Genomic DNA, 22915 nt, shown 5'->3' with positions numbered 1-22915 from the left:
AGAGGGGGAGACGGGGAAGGCAGTAATAGCACAGAGAAGACAAGCAGTGATTCTATAGCATCTTACTATGCTGATGGACAGTGACTTCAATGGGGTGTTAGGTGGGAACTCAATAGTATGGGTGAATGTAGTAACCAGTGTTGCTCATGTGAAACCTTCATAAGATTGTATATCAATGATACCTTAACAACAACAACAAAATAACCGGCCATCCTAGTGGCTGTAAGGTGGTACTCATTGTAGTTTTGATTTGCGTTTCCCTAATGACTAATTATATTGAGTATTTTTTCATGTGCTGTTGGCCATTTGTATATATTCTTTGGATAAATGTCTGTTCAAGTTTTTAACACATTTTTTAAAATTGAGGTATAGTTTATATATTAATTTGAATAGGTTTTTGGTGGAGTCTTTAGGGCTTTTTTTATGTAGTATCAGGTCATCTCTAAACAATGACAATTTCACTTCTTCCTTACTAGTGTGGGTGCCTTTTATTTCTTTTTCTTGCCTGATAATGTAGCTAGGACTTCCAATACTCTGTTGAATAAAAGTGTTGTGAGTAGGCATCCCTGTCTTATTCCTGATTTTAGAGGAAAAGTTTTTAGCTTTTTCATGGCCTTTACTCATTTTTAGTGGGTTGTTTGAATTGGATTTTAAAACTAAAAATTTTAATTTATCACAGACGGAGAAAAAATATTTACAGGACATATCTGAGATAAAATACCTGTATGTTTCTTATGAAAGTCAAACATACATATGCCCTATGACTCAGCCATTTTATCCTATGTATTTGTCACAGAAATTAAAACATCATGTTCAGAGACATGTACATGTTTGTAGCATCTTAGTATGCTGATGGACAGTGACTGTACTGGGGTATGTGGTGGGGACTTGGTAATAGGGGGAGTCTGGTAACCACAGTGTTGCTCATGTAACTGTACATTAATGACACCAAAATAATAAAACAAATAAATAAATAAATGAAAGTATTTATTTCATCTTCCACTTGCCCCTTAGCAACCGCTAATCTACTTTCTATTTTAGATATTTCATATAAGTGGAATTCTAATAATATTTGTCCTTTTGTGTCTGGCTTATATCACTTAGCATTTTTCAAGGTTCACTCATATTGTAGCATATATTAGAATGCCGTTCCTTTTCACAGCTGAATATATTCCATTGTGTGTATATATATGTGTGTATATATATATATATATATATATATATATATATGTGTGTGTATATAAATATATATATTGTGCCTAGTAACTTCTGGTAATACTGAAAGCAGTGAAGTTAAAAAGGAAGCATTCCTATCAATTGTGAAAAGGAGTTACCTGAGCTTCCAATGTTTTCAAGAAAATTTAAAATCTTACACGTGAAAGTGTAGCAAACATCCACATTTCCTAAACTGAGAAGTTGTAATTTTCCACAATTACACCCAGTTTTATTTTTAAAATGTAAACATTATGGAAAACGCAAAAATCACTTTTCATTATCACCCACCTTAAACCTTTCTCCACGTCCCAAAGGCAACCATTATCATTAATATCATGTATACTTACTATTTTTAAATACCTTCGTTTTCATCTAACTTCAAATAATACATTATATGGTATTTATTTATTCTAAGATTTAAAAATATTCTTTTTGCATTCTCAAAACATGTTTCCTAAATGCAAGCATTAAACTGAGAATTAAAAAGCCTTTTGCCATTTTAAAATAAGCTGCCTAAAATTATGTTCCAAACTTCTGATACATCAAAGAAAAAAACCCCCAAACTCTTAAACTAACCAGACTAGGAAAATTAGTTACCAAAGTTGAAATTTTTTTCACTAAAATCCAAATACTCACAGGTTTTGAATGGATGGCAGTATTATTAGACACGATTGTGTGGATTCCCTCCATCACGTCTAGCTCATTCTTGTTATCCGAGGCATCTGGAAGAATATTAACCCTACTGCTTTGACTCCTGGTCCTGCTGGACACACGGGGAATAGACTGATGACTTCCAATATTGTGCACTGCTCCTGTCTGTCCAACACCGTTATCTTGGTCCTGAGGGAAAAGAGTATTAGATTCAAATATCTTTATCTCCTGAATTCTTGATTATTAGCACCTATCACACTGCTTGGCACACACAGTCTTCAGAATGTTAGCGGTCTATTTTGAGAAATTCCTTGTATTTGCCAAGACCAGAAAGTTTATCAGTTGTTAGCTGACAGATTTAAAAAATGACCAACAAGTAAATACCAAAAAGCCCAACGAACTATGTGAAAAAGTTAATCAATTCAGAGTTATTTCCAAAGTGTTGTCTTTTCTCTAAAATTTTTGACATTACTTTGAAATCCATTTCTACTATACATCTCATGGGGTATACACAGAGATGCTGCTCATTTCTCAATGATTCCAATGGTGAAAACAAACCCCAACCTTTTTTTAAAATTCTATAAACATTCCTTTTAGTTATTTCTTTTCTTCTCAGAATATAGTCTTTAGCCTAAACTTCTTCACTAATTTAATATTAATTCCTATCTATTTTTATGTAAAATTAAAAATTGTATATATATTTAATCATAATTAGAAGACTGTTCTTCCCAAGAAACCCGGCAAGCTTTGGTATCTGGGCACCAATATTATAGTCTTACCATACCAAACCTCTTTAAGATATGCAGAATAATAAATACAGACCCATGGTATATGGAGGATCTTTTCTTACATCCACAGCCTTAAAAAGCTGCTGTTATTCTAATGTTTAATGACATTAGAATTTTATTTCACTTTACTAAAGCATTTCATATACCTAAAATAGCCCAAATTTTCTAGTGACTACTGTTAGAACTAAAAAAACAATATCAAAAATACCAAAACTGTATGTAAGAAAGTCTTCTATTTTATAGTTCATTAATTATGTAGTGTCATTAAAAAGAAAAGTAACTACTACTCCTGTTTTCAGAATGCAGGGATCTTTCTCAATAGAAAGCAATAAAAAAGAATCAAAGCTTTGGCATTGGGACATGAGCAAAGAAGAAAACAGAAAATACTTAGACTAAAAAAGATAGCTCCACAAATCATAAGCTTTATATTTTCCTTTGAGGAAGTTCTTTAACATTTCTACTGCAAATTTGGAAACATGGCAACTTGGAAACAACTTGGTCTCAAGAGTAATATATGAATCTGAACCCATATGCTTCTACACTAAGTTAGTTAACCACTCTGAGCATTACTTTCCTCACCTATAAAATGAGTATTTTAGAACCAGGTAGAGGAATGAATCCCTATACACAACTGAAAAGAATGAAGTGTTCTTAGTAACAGAATAAGAATGCTTGTAATTTTTTTCCCCCAGAATAAATTTAGCTAAGTCACATGTTTTATTTATTTATTTATTTATTTATTTATTTATTTATTTATAAAAAAGCAAGAAATTTCCAATTTAATAAACATTTATCAAACATTACACAAAAGGCACTGGGGGAAAGGTTTATACAATAAACAAGATAAGGAGAATGGTTGGTAATTCTAATGGCTTCTCTGTGAGCACCGTCAACTTCCAAAGCCTGTAATTTCAAATATTTCCAAAAGCGTGTCCCATGCCATCAGACAATCAGGCAAAAAAGTGTTCAGTAGACCAGAATTTTGGGAGGGACTAGATTAAATAAAAGTTGAACAGGTTTCTCTAATAAAAGACTTCACAGAGCTTTACTAGCTAATGTACACTACCAAGAGGTTGGTTTAAAGAATGCAAAACCTTTTTCTCCACCTGGGACCTCAAAGAATCACTGTGAAGACACAATCTGGAAACCACTGATAGAAAAGATTCCTGGCAAGAAAAGTTCCATAAGGAAAGAAGCCAATAAGGAGACCCCAATACTTGAGCCGTTTCTAAGTTATTACCTTTTCTTCCTGTGCTTCTGCTGCTGGCCCTTTATGTGCCTCCTGGGAAAGGACCTCCTTCGTCTTTCGATTGCGCAGATTGTCCAGCACTCTTTTTTTCTCTTCCTTTGCCCTTTGAAGGAGATCTGTTACCACTGCTGTAGGGCGCTCCCGAAGAAGAAACGGGTGCTGGTTAAGAGTAGAAGGCAAAAGTCAGGTTGAGACCTATATATTTTTTCATTCAGAACAAATGAATCCCTTCTTGGACCCTAGAGTTACTATCCTAAATAATTATAGATAATGCATGCAATCTATAGTTATCTAATTCTGCTGTGCTTTTTACTTCTTATATTTATAAAATTTAATTTACATGTATACACTCTGTGCCTACATAACTTCCCCTGTAGTTTTTATGAAAACTTTGAACATGACACCTTTGTTGGCCAAATGAAAGGGCAGAGTTGAAATAATCAGAGTCTAAGTAAACATTAAGAATTAAGTCCAAATAGAGCCCTAAGTAAATGCTTACAAATTCTTAGAACTGGTCTCATAGAGGAGACACTATCAGTTCTGAATTACATTAGATTTCAACAGGAATGTATTTACTGACGGTGAATCACATAACATACTACTTGGGTATAATGGGTTCTTTATGTTGCTTAAATTAAACTTCATAAAACTCTAGCAGTTGATTAAAAGACGTTATGTATTAGTGATTTTTACCATTAATATTTCATAAAGCTTAACATTATCCAATGCAGAAAAGTAGAAAGAACAATTCTGTAAGATTATCATTGTTACATTTGGTACTTTTGGATATTTATTTCTTCTCAGAAATTTTCCGTGTATAGATTTTGTTTTGTAGTTAGCACACAGATTGCAGAACGATGACTTGTGCACTGGAGTTCATGAGATGATCTTGAATTCTTTTAAGACTTTTACCTCCTTTATTAGCTCAAATTTATTTCTTCCCTGAAGAGTTGTAACTATATATTATTTGCTTTTTATTGCTGTATTATGTTATTTCAACTCATAATGCCTACAGACTATTTCATCAAATGTTCATGCCAAAATTACATAACCATTATTCTAATTCTGGATAATTATTTTCAATTTTTCATTCTGAGATAAATAGCCCCATACAGTAAGTCACTTTTTTCCATTTTATTTTTTTCCTTATGTCAGACTGGGTCACTTCCCATAATGTCAATATACAAAATGGACCAGGTACATGAATACATATGCAGGTTTGGGATCACCCAAGGTCAAGTATCCACTCCTGGTGGGTTGGGTTATTACCAAAAGAGCTTCTTTTGCCTTCATTAGGCAAATGTAAGAAGCCAGTCACATTCTTCCTTTTCCTGAACCGTAGCTTGGTATGTACCACTATTTATAATATTCGGTCTTTTTTATCTGAAAATAATATATCTTGTAATTCTAAGTTATTTAAAAGTTCTCTACAAATGGATCCTGCTTATTTTTCACTTACATAATTCATAGCTATACTAAACCTTTTGTTGCTATTGTGAATACATAGTTTTTGGGCTTTTATTTGAGACTGTAAGTGTGCTTAGGGCCTAGAATTCCCTAAGTGTTACTGAAACTTTACACTGCTCTTCTACATACTGTAGTTGCAAATAACCCTACTGCATATGTACATGGTCCTTTCAATATCCTTGCATATTGAACTGCGTGTAGGTGAAAATAAACTGAACTTCTTTGAAATTCTAAAACATTCATGCTGAAAGTCTAATTTTCTAGTGAAAAATCCACAAAATTCCTTAGGGTCACAACTGCTACTCACTAATGCTTTATCTAGATCTTTAAAGAACTTCATTAAATTGAACAATACTATTATTGCTATTAATAAGATGTCAACCTCTAAATGAAAACATTTTTGAGAACAGAAAGCATATACTAATAATTTATATAAATTAGATAGTCAAACCTATTGAAAAATGAATAGAATTCACATTACTTTTAAAATATTTTCATTGCTAAGTTAGAAAAACATATTTCTCAAAAGGAGACAAAAATGTTCTTTTGAAATCTCTTTTCTCCCACAGTATTTATGTAAATGTATTACACATCATTTCTCTTCCTTTCATATTACTTTATATAGGACAGATCGATATATAAAGTATGGTAGATACAAAAATGAAATCCAAAGTTAAACTATGCATTGCCACCTCTGAAATGAAACTGTTCCACATGAGTTAAAATTTGTAGTTGTAACTCATGAATATATTCTTGCACATATAAAAATTAAGTCATTTAGTACTACCATATTGAATATTTAACTATATATTCTATTCAGACATGGTAAAAGCAGTTAATTTTGAAAACAAATGAAAAAACTTAGCAACTAAGGAAATTTCCAAGAAAGAATGGTATTACAAAATTAGTATTTTAGCAAAACCCAGTACAGTGTACTTAATACTGATTCAGAATCAAAGAAGAATAAAACGCATTCTTTAAAATAATTTCCTAGGTGTAGAAAACAGAGTATAACTGACCTTTAAAAGTTCTTTAGATGTAGGGCGATCTTTAGGGTTTTTCTGGAGGCAAGACTCTACAAAGTTGCGAAAAGAACTGGACCTATTGTAAAGGAAAGTATTAAGTGAACATATTGCTATTTCCTTTAAAAACACATCCACAAATCAACGCATGTCCCTATGGCTGGGAGGGAGAATAGAAATCATAAAAAAAAAAGCAGACACAATACACTATATATTTCATCATGTAAGTCTATGAAAAGCTATGCAAACCAACTAATGAATCTTTACCATTTTCCAAAGATAGATTTGCTCACATTATTTTAAAATCCTGCTCTCATATACTTAAGTATCACAACTCATTCTACATTGAGGTAAATTAGGGAAGTCAATCATTTTCCTTTTTGCATTCAAATCTAAGATAAATTCTTCTTAATATTTTTTTTCTTTTCCCTAGCCACGTCTATTTCTTGCTTGACCCTTGAATCATCTTCCATATAGCAGGTTTCAGAACATCACGCTATTTGTTTTGAAAAGAACATTTTTTATACCTAAGTATTTAGTGTCCTTGAGCAAATGGACAAAAGTTCCAGAAAACAGTAAAAAATTTTTTAAAGATTAGAATTCTGTAACATACTATTATATAGTGTTACTGATGAGAGTTCAGTAAGGCAGTAAGTAAAAAATATTCCATCAATGTTTGTCATCAATATTCAAATAAGATTTAATTCTTTTATACAAGAATTCTGTTTTGAATCCCCAAAGTATCAACCAGTGTAAAGACAGCCTGTGTTTCGTGTATTTATTATTCAGATGTACCATAATAAACTCTGAGCCAAGATTTCTTTAAAACATCTCTACAGAAGCAGCAAAGACCTGTGAACTTGTCTTAATAATGTAATGATAAAAAATAAATTATTGCTAATTTATGCATATTACTTGTGAATTTTAAAGTATCTGTTAAGTATTTGTTAAGTACAGTAGGTAGTCCCCTAGAATGTTTCAAATGCTAGATACACCTGAAGACTTTCCCATTTAAATTTTCTATCACTGATAAAAATCCTTCTTTCCTAAAATTGTCCATGTGTTCTCAACAAACTTCTTTACATGAATAACAGTATTATCAAAGAAGCACTAGGAGATGCAACATCAAAGCACATTTGGAATAATAAATCATAACAATTAGAATCATCCAAAAATTATGAATTATCTGGTAATTCTGATAAATTATCAAATCATTTTTACCTAAGTTTTATACCATATCAATCATAAACCCTTCCCCAATCAAATATCTGTACAGGTTGTGGCAATATATATATTGCAGTTTTAAAATATGAATGTTTAAATCATGCTATTTATTATAAAATCAGGGTTGTATGTGTCACTAAGGTATAAAAAATATATTACTTTTTATACTAAAGCCATACTTTTTGCTCCCATGTAGCATCATCTATCTTTTATTTCTGAACTGAGTCACATATATGCTATGAAAAGAAGAGATAATAAAGGATAAACATAATGTAAGGAAAAAATAAAGCTATTTTAATATTTCTTCAGGTTGTATACGCTTCACCTCATTGACATGAAATCATTTTGATAACATTATGAAAAAGTATTTAAATTTTACCATGTTGAACAATATATCTCTCAGCCATACTCACCATTCATTAGACTGTAGTGTAGGGGGCTTATTTCTGGTTATGAGATATAAGGCACGCCTTACATTCATATCAAATAAAGGAGGCTTCCTTTCCGCTATAAAAGAAATAAAACTTCCTGTTAAATATGTGCCTGTTATATAGGAGCATGGAAGCACTGTTAGTTTTTTTTTAAATAAACCCCAACTTAGGAAAAAAGTTGCAAGTAGCGTTCAGAGAACTTAGTTAAGTGAGTCAATAGAGAGGAAATTGCAGCCCTGATGCACATCTCTAAATAGTGTAATTTTCCAATAAACAAGAACATTCTAAGAGAACCTAATAGTCATTAAATCAGACCATTAATATGAATACATGACTATTATCTAATCTCAAGCTCCATTGTAGTTTCAATCAAATGTCCCAGTAATGTCCTTTGTAGCAAAAATGACCTTTGATCATCTGCATCCTTAAAGGAAATTCTACATTTTTTCTAAGTTTTAAACTTACATAGAATTGTTCATAAAATATCCCTATAGTCCTTTCAATATGTGTAAAATCTGGAGTCATGTCCCCTGTCATTTCTGATATTGGTTGTTTGTGTCTTCTTTCTGTTCAGTCTAGCTAGAGGTTTATTAATTTCATCAATTTTCCCAAAGAACTAATTCGTGATCTCATTGATTTTCTCTATTGTTTTCACTTTCTATTTAATTGATTTCTGTTTTGATCTTTTTGGGTCTCTAATTGTGTTTACTGTGGATTGAATTTGCCCTTCATTTTCTAATGTTAAGGTGACAGTTGAAGTCATGACCTTGACAATTCACAAGTACACAATTTTGACTCTCGAATATCCCTCAGTTTGGCTTTGTGCTGTCATTAAATTTAGTTTCCACATCTCTGGCAGGAATATCACAGAAGCAAGTGTCATGCTTTTCTCAGTGTATTCTATGATGATCCTATGGAACAGGTCTATAGTTTCAGATTGTCTTGTCATTGATGGTGTTCACTTTGATCACTTACGGCCATTCCACAAGGTTTCATGGTGAAGTTTCACTTTTTTCCTTTGTAATTATCAAGTATTTGTGAAAAGGTACTTGAGTCTATATAAATATTCTGTTTTGCATAAAGATCATTTTATTCTCTTATTGTATAGATTTAGATTCTTCATTTAATAATTTATAACCTGCTACTATCATTTATTTTGATGTTGAAATTGTTTCATTTTTGAGCAGTTGAGAATCTTTTTAGCCGACTTCTGCCTTTCCGGCATGGCTCCATCATTCCCTGCTCAGCTCCTTGCTCTCTGGCCCACTAAGATGTTCCAGGATCATCTTATGCTTTCCCAACTGTAGACACGGCTCCAAGGAGCTGTGGCAGGCAGTGTGCTCACTGCTACTGCCCGTGTCACTTCTCTTAGATCCTGTCAGTGGATAAAGGAAGGGAACACACGCGTCCCTCATCTATTTGTATTCATACTTGCACATTAAATATCTTTAGTTGTTTATTGAAAACAACTGAGTTCACTACAATATCTCAAATCCAATGCTATAGTACTATTTATTCGAGCCTTCTCTTTCCATTATTTGTAGCACCCTTCTCGGACAGTAAGAAACCTCACTCTCATTATCCTTAATATATTTGATGACTCACCCCTGTACATAGCCAGTCTCCCATCTTGGCCACCACCCTTTCCCTTTTTCCCCTTCAAGTTTTCAAACCCCATTCCAAGCCTGTCTACAGTGTGAATGTCCACTTCATCCCCTCAGTTTCTGACACCCCATATAAACTGGATCACTTTCTGCAGTGAGGCCCTCCTCATCGGCCCTCAGGAGGGAAGCCCCCTTCCTTTCAATCAGGCACTGCCACTGTGTCACGTGACCCAACCCCAAATGTGGACGTGCTCCTTGGCCTCTGACACCCCATGCTGGGCTACTTCCAGGTCTGAATGCTTTGGTTACCCCACCAGGACTCTGAATCTCCAAACTTGACTGCCACTCTCCCTGCACAGGTTCTGCTTCCACATACAAGGCATTCTGTCTGTGGGAACTCCCTCCTCTCCTCACAGGACTCTGACACGCCACGCCGGGCTACCATGGCTCAGCAGGTGACATGGACACCTACTTTATACTGTCCTCCCAACAGCTTTAAGAATGAGTAGTTTGATCCAGGAAAGGGAAGGGATTACTGAAGAAATTCTTAATGAATAAAATAACTTGTATTTCTACTGTGATTTATAAAAGTATTCAAAAATTCTAAGTGGTGTACCATCAATATATCAAACCAGAGTGTGATTTTTGATCTGTCATTTACTATAAAGCTGAACATCTGTATTTACTCAAAGAACACTGAACTTAGCTAAAAACGATGGAGATTTACTAAATCTAGACTGCGGTAGCCTTCAGTGGATTCAAAGGATATTTTCCATTTCAAATATTTTTTTAATTGAGGTATCATTGATATTCAATCTTATATTAGTTTCAAGTATACAACACAGTGGTTCAACAGTCACCCATATTAAATCCTCACCCCCAGTACAGCAGTTACTGTCAACATAGGAAAATGTTACAGAAGCAGTGCTTATATTTTCCATGCGATACTACTATCCCGGTGACCAACTTATGACTGAAAATTTTTGTGCCCTTTTATTGCCCTCACCCTCAACTACTCACCCCAATCCCTCCCCCACAGTAACCACCAGTCACTACTCAGTGTCTATAAGTCTACTGCTACTGTGTTCCTTTTGTTTTGTGTTTAGATTCCACAAATAAGTGAAATCATATGGTATTTTGTCTCTGCCTGGCTTATTTCACTTAGCATAATACCCTTCAGGTTGATCCATGTTGCAAATGGCAGGATTTCTTTTCTTCTTATGGCTGAATAATATTCCATTGTGTATATGTACTGTATCTAGCACAATTATCATTTAAATATGAAGGAGGGATTAAACAATTCCCAGACAAGCAAAAGTTGAGGTAATTTGCCTCCCACAAACCACCTCTACAGAGTATCTTAGAGGGACTGCTCTAGATGGAAGCACTCCTAAAAAGAGCACAGAAGAAAACACCCAACATATGAAGAATGGAGGAGGAATAAGAAGGGAGAGAAATAATCATCAGACTGTGTTTATAATAGCTTCATAAGCGAGTTGAGTTAGAAAGTAAGGTAGCAAAGAAGTTAACCTTGAACCTTTGGTCACCACAAATCTAAAGCGTGAAATGGCAATAAGTACACATCTTTCAATAATCACCCTAAATGTAAATGAACTGAATGCACCAATCAAAAGACACAGATTAACAGAATGGATAAAAAAGCAAGACCCATCTATATGCTGCTTACAAGAGACTCACCTCAAACCCAAAGACATGCACAGAATAAAAGTCAAGCGATGGAAAAACATATTTGATACAAACAACAGGGAGAGAAAAGGAGGTGTTGCAATACTAGTATCAGACAAAATAGACTTCAAAACAAAGAAAGAAACAAGAGGTAAAGAAGGACACTACATAATGATAAAGGACTCAGTCCAACAAGAGGATATAACCATTATAAACATATATGCACCCAATATAGGAGCACAAATATATGTGAAACAAATACTAACAGAATTAAGTGAGAAAATAGAATGCAATGTATTCACACCACTCACTCCAAAGGACAGATCCACCAGACAGAAAATAAGTAAGGACACAGAGGCACTGAACAACACACTAGAACAGGTGGACCTAATAGACATGTATAGAAATCTACATCCAAAAGCAACAGCATACACATTCTGCTCAAGTGCACATGGAATATTCTCCAGAAGAGACCACATACTAGACCACAAAAAGAGTCTCAGTAAATTCAAAAGATAGAAATCCTACCAACCAACTTTTCAGACCACAAAGGTATAAACTACAAATAAATTGTACAAAGAAAGCAAAAAAAGGCTCACAAACACATGGAGGCTTAACAACATGTCCTAAATAATCAATGGATCAACAACCAAATCAAAATGGAGATCCAGCAATATATGGAAACAAATGACAACAACAACACAAAGCCTCAACTTCTGTGGGATGCATCAAAAGCAGTCTTAAGAGGCAAGTATATAGCAATCCAGGCATATTTAATGAAGGAAGAACAATCCCAAATGAATAGTCTAATGTCACAATTATCGAAATTGGAAAAAGAAGAACAAATGAGACCTAAGGTCAGCAGACAGAGGGACATAATAAAGATCAGAGAAGGAATAAATAAAATTGAGAAGAATAAAACAATAGAAAAAAAATCAATGAAACCAAGAGCTGGTTCTTCAAGAAAATAAACAAAACAGGTAAGCCTCTAGTCAGACTTATTAAGAGAGAAAGAGAGTTAACACACATCAACAGAATCAGAAACAAGAAAGGAAAAATCACAATGGACCCCACAGAAATACGAATAATTGGAGAATACTATGGAAACATATATGCTAACAAGCTGGGAAACCTAGGAGAAATGGACTTCCTAGAAAAAATACAGCCTTCCAAGACTGACCCAGAAAGAAACAGACCAATTAACAGCAACGAAATTGAAGTGCTAATCAAAAAACTACCCAAGAACAAAACCCCTGGGCCAGATGGATTTACCTCAGAATTTTATCAGACATACAGAGAAGACATAATACCCATTTTCCTTAAAGTTTTCCAAAATTAGAAGAGGAGGGAATACTCCCAAACACATTTTATGAAACCAAAATCACCCTAATACCAAAACCAGGCAAAGACCCCAGCAAAAAAGAAAACTACAGACCAATATCCCTGATGAATATAGATGCAAAAATACTCAACAAAATACGATCATACACCATGACCAAGTGGAATTCATCCCAGGGATGCAAGGATGGTACAACAGTCGAAAATCCATCAACATCATCCACCACATCAACAAAAAGAAGGAAAAAACCCATGATCATCTCCATAAATGCTGAAAAAGCATTCGACAAAATTCAATATCCATTCATGATAAAAACTCTGAACAAAATGGGCATAGAGGGCAAGTACCTCAACATAATAAAGGCCATATATGATAAACCCACAGTTAACATCATACCAAATAGCGAGAGGCTGAAAGCTTTTCCTATGAGATCGGGAACAAGACAGGGATGTCCACTCTCCCCACTGTTATTCAACATAGTACTGGAGGTCCTAGCCACGGCAATTAGACAAAACAAAGAAATATGAGAAATCCAGATTAGTAAAGAAGTTAAACTGTCATTATTTGCAGATGACATGATATTGTACATAAAAAACCCTACTAAAGACTCCACTCCAAAACTACTAGAACTAATATCGGAATTGAGCCAATTAGCAGGATACAAAATTAACACACAGAAATCTGTAGCTTTCCTATACACTAACAATGAACTAATAGAAAGAGAAATCAGGAAAACAATTCCATTCACAATAGCATCAAAAAGAATGAAATACCTAGGAATAAACCTAACCAAGGAAGTGAAAGACCTAAACCCTGAAAACTACAAGACACTCTTAAGAGAAATTAAAGAGGACACTAACAAATGGAAACTCATCTCATGCTCCTGGCTAGGAAGAATTAATATCATCAAAATGGCCATCCTGCCCAAAGCAATATACAGATTCAATGCAATCCCTATCAAATTACCAACAGCATTCTTCAATGAACTGGAACAAATAGTTCAAAAATTCATATGGAACCACAAAAGACCCCAAATAGCCAAAGCAATCCTGAGAAGGAAGAATAAAGTGGGGGGGATCTCGCTCCCCAACTTCAAGCCCTACTACAAAGCCACAGTAATCAAGACAATTTGGTACTGGTTCAAGAACAGAGCCACAGACCAGTGGAACAGAATAGAGACTCCAAACATTAACCCAAACATATATGGCCAATGAACATACAACGAAGGAGCCATGGACATACAACAGGGAAATGACACTCTCTTCAACAGATGGTGCTGACAAAAACTGGACAGCTACATGTAAGAGAATGAAACTGGATCACTGTCTATCCCCATACAAAAAAGTAAATTCGAAATGGATCAAAGACCTGAATTAAGTCATGAAACCATAAAACTCCAAGATAAAAACATAGGCAAAAATCTCGTGGACATAAACACGAGTGACTTCTTCATGAATATATCTCCCTGAGCAAGGGAAACAAAAGCAAAAATGAACAAGCGGGACTATATCAAGATAAAAAGCTTCTGTACAGCAAAGGACACCATCAATAGAACAAAAAGGTATCCTACAGTATGGGAGAATATATTCATAAGTGACATATCCAATAAAGGGTTGACATCAAAAATATGTAAAGAGCTCACACACACCTCAACAAACAAAAAGCAAATAATCCAATTAAAAAATGGACAGAAGAGCTGAATAGACAGTTCCCCAAAGAAGAAATTCAGATGGCCAACAGACACATGAAAAGATGCTCCACATCGCTTGTCATCAGAGAAATGCAAATTAAAACCACAATGCGATATCACCTCACACCAGTAAGGATCACCATCATCAAAAAGATAAACAACAACAAATGTTGGTGAGGTTGTGGAGAAAGGGGAACCCTCCTACACTGCTGGTGGGAATGTAAATTATTTCACCATTGTGGAAAGCAATATGTAGGTTCCTCAAAATACTCAAAATAGAAATATCATTTGACCCAGGAATTCTCCTTCTAGGAATTTACCCTAAAAATGCAGCACTCCAGTTTGAAAAAGACAGATGCACCCCTATGTTTATCACTGCACTATTTACAATAGCCAAGATATGGAAGCAATCTAAATGTCCATCAGTAGATGAATGGATAAAGAAGATGTGGTACATATACACAATGGAATATTACTCAGCCATAAGGTAAAAACATATCCTACCATTTGCAACAACATGGATGGAGCTAGAGGGTATTATGCTCAGTGAAATAAGCCAGGCAGAGAAAGACAAGTACCAAATGATTTCACTCATCTGTGGAGTATAAGAACAAAGGAAAACTGAAGGAGCAAAACAGCACAGGAATCACAGAACCCAAGAATGGACTAATAGTTACCAAAGGGAAAGTGAGTGGGGAAGATGGGCGAGAAGGGAGAGATAAGGGTGGGGTAAAAGAAAGGAGGCATTACGATTAGCATGTAGAGTGTGGGGTGGGCACGGGGAGGGCTGTGCAACACAGAGCAGACAAGTAGTGATTTTACAGCATCTTACTATGGTGATGGACAGTGACTGTGAAGGGGTATGAGGTGGGGGACATGGTGAAGGGGGGAGCCTAGCAAACATAATGTTCTTCATGTAATTGTAGATTAATGATACCAAAAAAAAAATCAAACTGTACAATAAGGTATGCAGCCTGATAATCTAATCCTCATACCTAACACAAAGTATTAAGTAGTAGCGGTAAGTAATTCATGAATGCTTTAGAGACCCTTCATAGATGGTAAATCTATAGCCATAGACATATTCTAGGTGTTTAACAAATACTCATTAAATATTAGACACAGATACCTCAAAATTACTACCACAGTAGAAACTATTTTGGACCTAATTTAATAAAGCAAATATAGTATACCTAAACTAACACACACACACACACACACATATATATATATATACACACACACACAAATTGCCAAATAACCAAAGGGACAACCTTCATAGATTTATTGCTCCCCTTAAACACTGACATAAAAATAAAAATCTGTTATTTGGTACAGAAATTGAGGTAAAACATTCATCAAACTTACTACACAGTAATAAAGAGCAATGCTTACCTATTTGAATACATGTTATTCCCAGAGACCATACATCTACTTTGCTATCATATTGTTCTTCATTCTTGCTTAAAATTATTTCTGGGGCCATCCTAAAACATAAAATGTTACTTAAAGTTAAAAAAGAAAAGTATACCATTCTTTAAAAACGTAATGACCGTCCACATGGAGAATACCTGTGTGAATTCCAGATGATATACCTGGACATAAGAATTCTTATAATGGGAAATAAATGCATTACAGGTCGTGAGGTAAATATTTACCATTACATATACAGTGTTAGACTTATTCTCACCATTTTCATGATCATGTACCAGCATCCTGGAGGAAAGACTCCCCAGAGCAGGGTTGCATTCTGCATCAATTCAAGTTTGCAGATTGTAATATTGTATATCCTTTATGCCAGCGGTTCTCAAACATTTTGGTTTCAGCATCTTATTACAAAAGTCTAAATTTTGCTCAAAAGAGGGCATTTTGTCACTGGCACTTGTTTTCTTGAAGTAAACAATCTCACTAGATTAAGCTGAGAACATATCTGCCACAATAGGCAACAATGAATAAGCAGTTTGTCAGTGTTTTTTGCAAATAGGAGTAGTGTTCTGTGATAAAAGTGGCTAGGACCACCACCCATAACTAAATAAATCATACAATTATTAACTCTGGAGGCGTCTTGGTTATAAAATGAAATGCTACTTCGCATCTTTAGCTAGACTCTAATGTTCTCACTGGTGCTTCACCTTATACTTCCGTTGTACTTGTTAAGCACAGACAAAGATTTAGAACAGTTTCTGCTCAATAAGATTCTCACCAGGCATATGTGTGTTCCTGTGTGTAAAAATATGTAAATATGTACATAGTGCTGTGTTCCTAATATACCATATACAAATTAGTACATATGTAAGTTTCAATTGCCAATAATAGAGGGCTTGTAATGTGTTAAGATGTTGAAGTAAGCTTGGGGAGCCACTAAGTTCAACAAAGTTAAAAAAGTAGTTTTGTTTTTAATGCACAACTTTCTAGCTCCTTTCTAGTATCTAATATTGATCACTGATTTATAAAGAGGGGGACCATTAAGAAGCATTATTTGCCCAAAGAACCCTTTTTCTATACAGGGAAGAGGATTCTATCTAAATTAGGGTTCTACATAAGAAATTTTTGGTCATACAGAACAGTAGTCTTCAAAGTTTTTATTTTCTTACTTCCAATGAATTTATTAAAAGAATGTATCCACTTGTACATTTTCAAGTTGGTATCTAAATTTTATAAACTTAATAATTGCAAAGGATATAATGCACACATATGTATATACATTATTTTGTATATGTGCTTTACAGATATTTACAACTTGGAGCTGAGGACCTCACTCATTCATTAAAAAAACTGCTGTATAATATCCTAATTAGCAATCCCAGTCTGCACGGTCATATCAACCATTCAAATTAGAATTATTTTCTGTCAGGAAATGCCAAACTTCATTTTTCATTGTAAATAACATGTTAATGTGTCCTCACAACAAATGTCCCAGTTGTAAATGAGATAATTTGTGATTCACTAGAAAAGAAGATGGGTGGAAACATAATTGGGGAAAAGAAAAAGTAAGGAGTAAAAGGAACTGAAGAGAGATGACTGTGAAGGCAGAAGCCCTTTGCCAAAACTTGGTGTCCTAACTCTTCAATATTTCTGATGCTATATATTCTAGATGTTACGTGTTCTCAGATTGTCCCTCTGGCGATGGTTTGAGGCTTTTAATTCTCAGAACAATGCATCACTCTGCTCATCAGGATGGGTGAGAAGCCTTTCTTTAACAAACTGGGAGTTGAGAGATTTGAAAGGTAGGTGGAAAAGAAGATGCTGTAGACCAAAGACACTTCTCAACATATACGGAGAGAGGACATCTATGGAAGTTGAAGATGTGGAAAATTATTCCCTTCAGACTTGCTGACATAAATATGGAATTATTTATGGATAAAATTAGATGATGTCTAGAAGTAGCTTCAGTTAACTGGAGGTGGGAGGGAGGGAGGGCAAGAAGGTCAAGTACACAGGGCAGCCAGGCCCTGGGGTGGTGCTGTTAGGCTGAGCTGATCGCTGTGTGAGCCTTTGTTATATTTTTGTCTATTTCCCTGTATACTTGAAATTCTCCACAATAAAAAATGAAAACAAAAGTTGCTAATCAGCTACCAGTCTTCAGGTACTCTTATTCAGAAGATCCTGACACACAGTAAGTATAAATCTAAAGAAAATTTCCACTTAGCATTTCTATCTTCTCCCTTCTTAAAAATTTAAATTTTTTCACTCCTACCCCCAATACATGATGTGGATGATAACAGGAAAGAAATGTAGGGGGGACAAATGATACAATAGGAGATCCAAGGGCAGCACTCCAAATCTGTATCTGAAACTACAGTGCTTAGAGTAATATCTAAAGCAGCACTGTATTTCCAGGAGAAACGTAAAGCACCTGATAAAAGTACAACCACACACTGCCTATTTCAATTATGAGGATCAATACCAGATAGGACTACGCTTACCAATATGGCGTCCCCACAAAAGACTTGGCAGAAGAGGCCATGGAAGCAAATCCAAAGTCAGCAAGTTTCACCTGGCCTTCTGGTGTCAGAAGGATATTTCCTGCTTTGATGTCTCTGGGTTTAAGGAACACAGAAAATTATTTGTCTTTCCTTTGTAAGATTATACTGAAAATGATAAAAATCATATAAAAATTTATAAAATAGGGAAGGAGAAATCAGAATAATTAAGGCCTTGGATAATCTCTCAGTTGGGATAATGAGAATTAAGATCCAAACTAAGAAATGAGATACACAGAATTCCTATAAGTATATAGTAACAATTTTCTAAAAGAGAAGATAAAATAGCAGCAGAAACAGAAGAAAAAAATAGGTAATTAATAGCACATACTCGATATTTGAGTGCCTGTTTATTGGTACAAATATTGGTTTTAAAAATTTAGCTGAACATTCTTATATGACTGTAAGATTTCTGAGTATAGCCTTAACAATAAAATGGGGAAAAAAAGAACCTGATGCCCCAAATTTTTTTAAATTACTCATATCATTCCAAATTTTAGCATAGTTCTCCTACCTAAATATGAAATGAAAACTGAAACACATGGGTAACATAATATCAATGATCCCAAATTTACTTTTAAGCTCTTTTCTAAATCAGCAATGTACATGTGAACTAAGAAAATTATAATGGTATTGTATGCACAATGGGCACCATAACATTCAAAAAGAAAAAAATTTCTAAGCACTTGTCAATTCATACTATATAGTATTATAATGAATGTAATAGTAAGTCAATCTATTTTCTTCCATTTGTTTTTTTAAAAAATGAAAGGTTCTTTGAAGTTGAGAAGACCTTAGGTTCTGCTTCCAACTCTTTCATTCTCTTATTTATTATGCATGTGGATTTCTCTTGGACCTTACTACCCTCATCTAAAAAACTGATAACCCATTAATTTGCAGTGACTCTACTATATAAATTTACTATATATTGTCTGGTTCACATAGATAATTTTTAAAATGCTACCTTCCTTCTAAAAACAGGCAAAACCAGTACCAATGCTAAAAATGTAGTTTATGATGGTTTAATCTTTAAATTATTATCCATTACCAAGGATTATCAAGGCTTATCTCAAAAGCATAGAGTGTTAAGTAGCTTTTACTTGTCTCTGTCATGGAATCAATGGAACAAATCCGGCATTATGAGTCACCAGGAGGACAAAAGGTCTAGGTTAGCTCTAGTTTAATCTATCTTGCTTTATCAGCTTTGAGAAGTGAGTCACAAATTGGGGCATCAGTTTCTTCATCTGTAAAATGAACAAGTGAGAATACATAATCCCTATCGACTTTTCCACTTCACAAATTAAACTTTTCTATAATTAAATTTCTATCACAAATCTATAAAGTGCACATACTTTGGAAAGCCCAGCAACATGTGTAGAAAAAGATAAATTATTCTCAACAAAGAGATCAAATAAATTAGTATATTCATTTTAAGACATGGATAACCTAAAAAAATATGAGTTTATAAAACTCCAGAATACTTTTATGTAGCAAAAACCAACAAAGCTTTCAGGATTAATAAATTCTAGGTCTGAGAAATTTGCATATTAATATATGGTAATTTTTAAAGTACTTACCTATGGATCATGGCACGAGAATGTAAGTAGGCTAATCCACGAAGAGCACCATGTATAATTGCTGCTATTTCCATTTCTTGTAATGGCTTTTTGTGAACTTAAAATAAGATTTTATTTGTAAATAATTATTCTATAGAACACTTCTATTTTAAAATATATATACACATATCTAATACATGGGCAAATTTTTAAAAACTAACATTTAGCAAGAAGGAATTTTTTGCTTTCCAAGATAATAAAACAAAGCAATTGAACTTAATAAGTGCACAGTTGTGCCTAGTTATTATAGTTCACAGATAATTTTCCTCTAAGTTAACATTTAACAATTATTTCATGATTATAAAACAATGAAAGAGGAGCTTTCCCTTTTTATATTCCTACATATCTTCATTCTGAACAGAAGGAACAAGTCAAGTTTAATGATAAAGAATGCAGAAAAATGCCTGTTAAATCATAATGAAAGAAAACTCATCTGTTATGCTAAAACATAGTATTTAATGAGGACAGTGCATACCACGCTGAGACTGTAGAATTTAGTACAATAAAATGAGAGTTCATTCACTAAGAGATTTTTTAAATAATGTTAAAGCTTTCCAGGAAGAGCAAAAACTATTGTCTCTTCCTGGAAAGTTGTACCATTATTAAAAAAATCTCTTACTGAATGAATTCTCATTTTATTATACTAATACTTTTCTTTCCTTAATAAATAAAGGAAACTTACCTTTCAGCAAATCTACAACAGATCCTGAACAATATTCCATTACAAGCTACAGGGGAAAAAATGATAAAAACATTAAAATACACTATTAAAATAAAAAGATTCTATTTATGAGATAAAATAAATTCACCAAGGAAATCAAGAAGAAAGTTTGAAGTGAAACAAACTCTAGTTATCAATTACCTTTAAATTTAAGTATACATTTTGGAACTTGTTAAATGCATATATGAGGTTAAGCCAATGCTACATTATCTTTTATAATGCCGACATATAACTGCTTGTAGAAGATGTGTGTTTCATATAATTACTAACTAAAGCTACAGGGGAATACACATATTCCATTAATATTAACCTACAGTAGCAATACCGGTATTGTTAGGAAGCAGAAAATCGTCCTCTGGTACTATATATACAAAGTTTAGGTTACAGTTTAAATCTTTCCTATAAAGCAAACACAGAGCACCTCTTACGTGCCAGGTATTTTATATATATTAACTAATTTAATCCTCATAACCACCTCTGGAAGGAGACCCTATTATCATCCTTGTTTTACAGATGGAGAAACCTGGAAGACAGAGAGGCAGCCTACCCTCTCTGCCACTGTTTTTTCTTTTACCACAGACTCAAATTAGGAGTACCATCACCATCAAATTAAACCAAACATTACAAGTCTAAATAAATCTAAGTTCTGTATACTAAAATGATAATCAGCTGTAGCTTATTAAAAATAAAAGGTCATTCCTGTTTAAAGAAAATTTAGCCTTTCTCTGAAAAGACATAATTACTATGCCTATACCATTGTAAGAGTACTACCTTATCTTAGTTTCAACAACGGGGCAAAATTAATCTCCATTTTCTGCAATAAAATGTCCCAATTTTCTACCTTCAGTATTATTCAGCCAAAGAATCACAATCAGTTCAGATTTCACCAGGATTCACCACCAATATTCCAACCAAGATCCTTGTGGTTAAATAGCTTACAATGCATTTATGTCAAAAATAAATGCTGGGGCGGGAGCCAAGATGGCGGCGTGAGTAGAGCAGTGGAAATCTCCTCCCAAAAACACATAGAGCTATGAAAATATAACAAAGAAAAATCTTCCTAAAATAGAGACCACAGGACACAGGACAACATCCAGACCACATCCACACCTGCAAGAACCCAGCGCCTTGTGAAGGGGGTAAGATACAAGCCCCAGCCCGGCGGGACCCGAGCGCCCCTCCCCCCGGCTCCCGGCGGGTGGAGAGAAACCGGAGCAGTTTTTTTTTTGGCGAGCGCTTTTTGGAAGCCTTAGAGGGACGGGCCCCCGTTGCTGGGGAGGCAGGGTGGCGGGACCGGTGAGGAGGTGCCTGGGAACGGCGCCGGAGGACAAAGAATATCCCGCGTTTCTCCCTGCGAGACCTGGGGGCGGGTGCCTGGGACCGGTGCCTGAGGACGGAGGAGGTCGCGCGTTTTTCCCCTTTTTTTTTTTTTTTTCTCTTTTTGGCAAGCGCTTTTTGGAAGCCTTGAAGGGACGGGGACCCCAGTGCTAGGGAGGCACGGTGGCGGGACTGGTGAGCGGGTGGCTGGGACCGGCGCCTGAGGACAAAGAATATCCCCCGTTTTTCCCTGCGGGACCGGTGGGCGGGTGACTGAGACCGGCACTTGAGGACAGAGGAAATCGCGCGTTTTTCCCCTTTTTTTTTTCTCTTTTCTGCGAGTGCTTTTTGGAAGCCTAAAAGGGACAGGGACCCCGGTGCTAGGGAGGCAGGGCGGCAGGACTGGTGAGCGGGTGCCTGGGACCGGCACCTGACGACAAAGAATATCCCGCATTTTTCCCTGTGGGACCAGTGGGTGGGTGCCTGAGACCAGCACCTGAGGACGGAAGAAATCGCGCGTTTTTCCCCTTTTTTTTTCTCTCTTTTTGCCAAGTGCTTTTTGGAAGCCTTGAAGGGACAGGGACCCCGGTGCTAGGGAGGCAGGGCGGCGGGACTGGTGAGCGGGTGCGTGGGACCAGTGCCTGAGGACCAAGAATATTGAGCGTTCCTTCCCTGCGGGACCGGTGGGTGGGTGCTTTTTGGAAGCCTTGAAAGGACAGGGACCCTGGTGCTAGGGAGACAGGGCAGCAGGACCAGTGCGCGGGTGCCTGGGACCGGCACCTGAGGAAAAAAAAAAAAAATCGCGTGTTTTTTCTTTTTTTTTTCCTTTCTGTTCCCTCTCTCATTGTTGCTGTTGTTGTTTTGGTTTGGAGAGTGCTTTTTGGAAATCTTAAAGGGGCAGGACAGGTCACT

The 22915-nt window shown here is 35.3% G+C and overlaps 1 protein-coding gene across 1 annotated transcript in view; it reads right to left on the bottom strand.

Annotated features, from left to right (window-relative positions):
- Window positions 1–22915, bottom strand: part of LOC140845702 (serine/threonine-protein kinase TAO1-like) — a 59421-nt gene that overhangs the window by 20454 nt on the left and 16052 nt on the right. The window contains 8 exon segments of the mRNA XM_073220495.1: window positions 1852–2055; window positions 3895–4062; window positions 6390–6471; window positions 8030–8123; window positions 15762–15853; window positions 18293–18406; window positions 19927–20023; window positions 20648–20693. Coding sequence (XP_073076596.1) covers window positions 1852–2055; window positions 3895–4062; window positions 6390–6471; window positions 8030–8123; window positions 15762–15853; window positions 18293–18406; window positions 19927–20023; window positions 20648–20693 — 897 coding nt within the window.

Source organism: Manis javanica, chromosome 2, assembly GCF_040802235.1.
Source record: "Manis javanica isolate MJ-LG chromosome 2, MJ_LKY, whole genome shotgun sequence".
Taxonomy (NCBI): Eukaryota; Metazoa; Chordata; class Mammalia; order Pholidota; family Manidae; genus Manis; species Manis javanica.
The sequence above is the reverse complement of the archived record's forward strand: the minus strand, read 5'-3'. Positions and strand labels throughout refer to the sequence as shown.